We start from the raw sequence: 6,037 nt of genomic DNA on the forward strand, positions 1-6,037 counted from the left end.
TTAGATTTAACATAGGGTTATCTAAAAATGATATTAATCCAAAAATGGAATTTATGAATTTTCTTAATATTGAATGGGCTGATTGGCACTGTTTATATACAGACGCCTCCAAACATGGCGATAGGAGTTGCGTTGGTGTTGGAATTTTCCATTCACAATACAAAGGATTACAACTTATCAAACTGCCACCTGAAACTTCCGTCTACACTGGTGAATGTTATGGTTTACTTAAAGCTATAGAATATATACTTATGCTGAAGATACCAAAAACCATAATTTTTTCAGACTCTCGCAGTGCTTTAGAAGCCATAACGAGATTCCCATTTAAGTCTCATAAACAGTCTCCAGTTGTCTTTAATATTAGAAATCTTTTATATAAATGTTTACAGAAGAGTTGTGCTGTCGTGTTGGCTTGGGTACCAAGCCATGTGGGCATTCCTGGGAATGAAAGAGCTGACCAATTGGCAAATGAGGCTATTCACGTGGGAGACATTGTGCCATACCATAATTATTGTCATGACTTAATAAATTTATCAAAAGTTTATTTGTATGAGGATTGGAATGGGATTTGGAATAAGGAAACCTCAAAAGGTGAACATTATAGGCATATTCAGCCGTCAATTCCAAGGAAACCATGGTTTAACAAAATGTTTTTTTCGAAAACTGTAACTTCTGTTTTGTGTAGAATGCGCCTGGGGCATGTTTGTTCCCCGGAGCATTTATACAGAATAAATAAAAAGCCGGATCCTCATTGTCCTTGTGGTGACTACGAGGATCTGAACCATATTTTCTTTGCATGCTCTCTTCATGATCGGTCTGATTTCCTTTCCAGCCTTGAATCATTACGCATCCCATTTCCTACATCCATAATTTGTTTGTTATTTAGCAACTCGTATGATATTTATGAAATCATATCAGTATTTTTAGAAAAGAATGATATAAAAATATAGTTTATAATATTATAATTATATATATTACAGTAAATCCAATCCTTTCCTTTCCAAATTTTCGTCTTATCCGTATTTCCTAATTCCTTGTTTCCCTAACTTTGAATACCTTCACAACTTGACATTGGCTAACGTTCCAAAAGCCATAATAGAAAAAAAAAAAAAAAAAAAAAAAGTTGAAATCATTTTGAACGTGTTAAAATTTTACTCAAAAATACTGAATTTTTTTACTATGTGACGGAAGTCATTGTCAAATCTGACACATGAATTCGTAAATAGAGGGAGTGCATGAGATGAAATATTGTTGTATTTTTATATTTAGAAATAAATAATATGTACATTTTGGTTTTAAAATGTCATCAAGTAATTTAATAAATTCCGTACGGAATTTCCTAGCATCTAATTTTATGCGTGTTGAAGATGAATGGTTGACCGGGTAATCTTTCCATTAAACCCGAACATATCATTGTTTATTGTTCTTTTAGTCAAAATTTCTGATTAAAATGTTTATTACAGATGTGTTGAGTATTTGACTGAGGATGGCAGCAACAATTACAGCGAGTCGGATATACAGAATCTGGCTAAAGAGCAATGGCTATTGAACGACCTAAAAGAGATATGTCCGGGGTCTTTGCCTGCTAATTTGAAGAGTCAGCAGAAAACCGTGCTAAATGGGAGGTTCGCATTGCAAATCAACGCCGCCGTGGATATAGGTAATATAGCCAGTCCTTTTATCAGCCATGTATTTACAATATTAACAAACATACAGAAACACAACCCTAGCACATATTTGCCAGTCAGAATTACAATAGAAGTACCTTTCCCACTACTGTATCTATTAGTTAAGTGTGATAACCATTGGTGACACAGTTACCTAACTAGGTATTTGAAAATGAAAACCTTATTGCAACAAGGTAAATGGTCATTTAACACTTTTAGTGCCAAGCGCCCTATTTCCAATACAAAATCAACCCAACAACCAGGTTCTTGAAAGTATTAAGTGTATTGCTCATGATCCAGATAGGTCAGTAACCCAGACAAACCTTCAGTGCCTGATCAAAGCATTTGGATGCCCTAAGCATCTGGGTTGTCCATCAGATTAAATTGATTCCTGAGATCTTGGTGCCCCCCTTACATACTTTGTCTTGCAAGTTAATTTATGCCCACATCAAGTGCAGTCAGTAGCAGAAGTAGCTAAGCAGTTGAGGTGTTGAGGTGTTCGATATTATGGTACAGTCAATGTCAAAGATATGTTTACATTTTTCGCCTTATTACAAATAAGTAAGGTGCAAAAGTGTAAACATATCGTTGACATCAACTGTACATGTAATAGTTTTTTTTTTCACATTATTTTGCCTCACACACTCTGCTTCTTCTACAGCTGACTGTACTTCTTAGATATAAAGCTGATATGGCAAAAATGTGCTGATTTGACGAGAATTTTAAGTAAATTGGCAAAACAGATGCTTCCTTGTCAACCAGTAAAACAAAAAAACAATCTACGCATTTTCAGGCACACCTGCATATCAGCAGTATATGAAACTCCAGAAAGTAAACACAGAAAACTTAGAAGCCACTACAAAGTTTGAAGATAAAGTGCCAAACCATAGGTAAGTAGGTTAAGTCATGTATAAAATATTAATACATTTTATTATTTTTTTAGTAGGTTAAAGTGAAAATAAAAATGAAATAAATTGCCTTTTTTTCTCTATTATTAGAGTAAAGTATAGCTTATTTTATATTACATTAAATATGCTTGATAAACATAGATCCCATACATGGATAAGTTCGCCTTTGTTGTATTTAATTCACTCTGTAACTGTGTTTCTAAAGATATGTTTGCATTTTTCGCCTTATTACAAAGGAGTAAGGTGCAAAAGTAACATTTCTTTGACTTCATCTGTACAATAAAGTTTATTCATACATTCATATGTGTTCCTCTTTCAGAATGATAAAGTTATATCTCACTGATGGTGTTCAAGAAATATCAGCAATAGAGTACAGACCCATGAGGAACCTCAGTTGCGACATCACTCCAGGGTGTAAAGTTCTCATTAAAGGTAAGTTCAAAAAATGGGTACCTATACTCTGTATCTTTAGGTATTTAAATAAAAGTAAACAAAATCTACCCTCAACTGGCTCCTTAAGCCCGTTGAGGGTATATGAAAAAATTACATGATCAAATAATGTAGGTTAAAGTCAGGTCATTCAGTGACTAATCCAGGCGGTTTTGTATTTGGTTGGTTAACCAACAAATGTAATAACAAATTGTTTGTTTGCTTTTATTTAAATACCTAAAGATACAGACTATAGTCAAAGAAATAACCAACACTTTACCTACTTCTAACCAAGCTTTACACAAAAACTGTTACACTGTAACACTGAGTTAGCATGATGAACAAACATTCGTTACGAATAGATACTTCATTCTTCAATTTAGGCATTATTAAAGTACCACTGGTTCGTAATATTATTTTCCATTGTTTTTTCACGGTAACGTACGAACGTGTCTTGCTATTTCAGTCAGTCTCGGTACTAAGGTTGACTAAAGGAGTATGACAAATACGAATGTTGCCGAGAAAATACGATGGAAAACGATTATGCATCTGTACGCCCGGGAATACACACCTTATTTTGAATGTGGATGCCGATATTTCCAGGTCCAATAGAAAGTCGCCGTGGAGTCCTGTTGCTCACGGAGAGCTCGATAGAGCTGCTTGGAGGTGAAGTGCAGGAGATCGCTGTTCCCAACTCCTTGGCTGGCTTGCTGTCCAGCAAACTTGGTTTGCCTATGACTCAAGGTACAATATATTCTTTTATCAAAAACACTGATAAAAAAGTCAATAATTATGATTCGGATGATTTTTGCACGGCAGTGGGATGACATGGCGTGTGTCATGTCAGTGGTCGTGCATCCATATTATAACTACAATTTAGGGTTAACAACCCCCTTAAAAGAATTAAGTCAGTTTAGGTCCGTTCAACACTGCCACAAAAAGTGACCTTTATTCCTTTTCAGGCACCGCTGCAGATCTGAACACAACGGTCCACCGAATCGCCGACATACCCCTGCCCCACTCCGAAATGCCACCAGCCCGCGACCAACAATTCGAAACATTTGACCCACCCCGACCCGTAGCCATAGTCACTAGCGTCCAACAAGCCAACTTCGCCGACGATGACATCGACATAGACCAACTAGCAGCCATAGAAGCGCAATTAACTAATAAACGATCATTAACTGACGATAATAACAAACCTGAGAAGAAATTAAAAATAGACCCTATTAGTACCATAAATAGGGTCGATGATTACCCAGACGACAACGATTTATTCGTCGAAGACGAAGATTATTTGAGAGAGTTAGAATCTAAATTTGATACAGACAATCCTGTCCAGATATCATCTGAACCATTTACGTATTTAAAACTGATAAACGAGATGAGAGAGATAGAGAAAGCTGGGAGAGTATTCAGAGTGAAAGCACAGATAATGAAGCTGTTGTCGAAATTGTCTGTGGGTAAAGAAGGATGGAGTTTGAGGTGTACTATTGTCGATGGCACGGGGAGTTTGGATGTTGATTTCACTAATAATGTGTTGTCTAAGTTGGTCGGGTATACGCCGCAGGAGATGAATCAGTTGAAGAAACAGATGGCGACGAATCCGCAGCTGAAACAGAAGGCTGTCATGGTAAATTTTAGTTTTATATATTATCGCCCGTTTTGCTAAACCTTGTACCTACATAGGTCACTGGATAAGTTTCGCAATAGACAAATACGAGTATGAAACACAGAGGAGGCCTGTCACATGTACTTTTTACTTTTTGGCGGGAAAATATGTCCTTTTTTTTTTCAATCTAGTTATAAAAAAAAATATTTAAACTTGGTATGAACTTAAAATATTCGTAAGTCGTCTCTATCCTATGCCGACATTTTCACAGTTACAAAATCTATTTTTTATTAGCAAATTTAAAAAGAAAGTATATATTTTCCCGCCCAACACTGTCTATGGAAATATAGTTTTTAAAAGTACTAATATGTGAAGTATTAGATTATTACCACATTGTATACTTCTTGAACTTACTTTTATTTTCCTGTGTTTAGTAAATGAAGTATGTTAACCCTTTTCCAGGCATAGTACGATTTATCGACCACATACGCGCCAATAGAATTGCAACTTTAGCATTCCTATTTAAGGTTCAAATTAGATTGCACTTTCGGGAAATGTGGTCTAAGTTCAAAATGAATGATCAAAGCTAGATAAATTGGAATTATAAATTTGGATTTTTTGAGAAAACCTTGTAGATTGGTGCGGCTGAAAAGGGTTAAAGAAATCATATGAATATTTATTTGTTCACAGGCTCTCCAAAAGGCCAAGGAAGCTCTACAGGTGTTATACTGCATTATAGAGTTAACTATGCTGGAAGTGCCCAAAATAACGTGCCTTACACCATTCGATGGATCACACCTGGACTTGCTGAAGAAAAGGAAGACGAACTTATAGCATACATGCAGCAATATAAATTATCCTCTTGTGTCTTTGTACAGTTAGGGCTCATTTAGACGGTGCGAGAACTCGCATGTGAGTTATTTGATCGGTCGGCTGAATAGATGTCACCTCAATGGTCCGCAGTGTAACTAAAATCGTACACGAGTTCGCGCGCCGTCTAAATGAGCCCTTAGCATCAAATATATTATAGCTGCAAAATTGGTCAAATAGTTCTTTACACCATATACCATATACACCATAGGACCGAATTTTAGTCATCTTTTTAACCTTTTGGACGGCAAACGGCGCATCCATTTGCCGGCGCCACGGGGGTAAAATTTAATTTTGTGAATAAAATAATGCCAACCAAGTGGGGTGTTTTTCAGATTTTCATCAAATAACGATCGACGTCAAATGCCGTCTTTGGCGTCGTTGTCACGATTTTGCGTTGACGTCAATTGCCGTCTGTGGCGTTCAAAAGGTTAAAAAAATCGGGAACGGCCTTTTCTGCTCTATAATGATACAACACAATCGAGGTTTGAACCCAGAATATTTGACCACCAAGTGATATTTACATAGCCTGTTCTTAGCCATGAATTATA

At 36.3% G+C, this 6,037-nt stretch overlaps 1 protein-coding gene across 1 annotated transcript; it reads left to right on the plus strand.

Annotated features, from left to right (window-relative positions):
- Window positions 1-1,209: 1,209 nt before the first annotated feature.
- LOC134797398 (recQ-mediated genome instability protein 1-like) lies at window positions 1,210-5,972 on the plus strand. Its single transcript, XM_063769620.1, has 7 exons — window positions 1,210-1,383; window positions 1,464-1,660; window positions 2,461-2,557; window positions 2,895-3,007; window positions 3,608-3,748; window positions 3,967-4,637; window positions 5,307-5,972. Exons 1-7 carry the CDS (start codon window positions 1,301-1,303, stop codon window positions 5,448-5,450), a joined length of 1,446 nt encoding a protein of 481 aa, XP_063625690.1. The 5' UTR covers window positions 1,210-1,300; the 3' UTR covers window positions 5,451-5,972.
- The last annotated feature ends 65 nt before the right edge of the window (window positions 5,973-6,037 follow it).

The sequence above is a fragment of the Cydia splendana genome, chromosome 15, assembly GCF_910591565.1.
Source record: "Cydia splendana chromosome 15, ilCydSple1.2, whole genome shotgun sequence".
NCBI lineage: Eukaryota > Metazoa > Arthropoda > Insecta > Lepidoptera > Tortricidae > Cydia > Cydia splendana.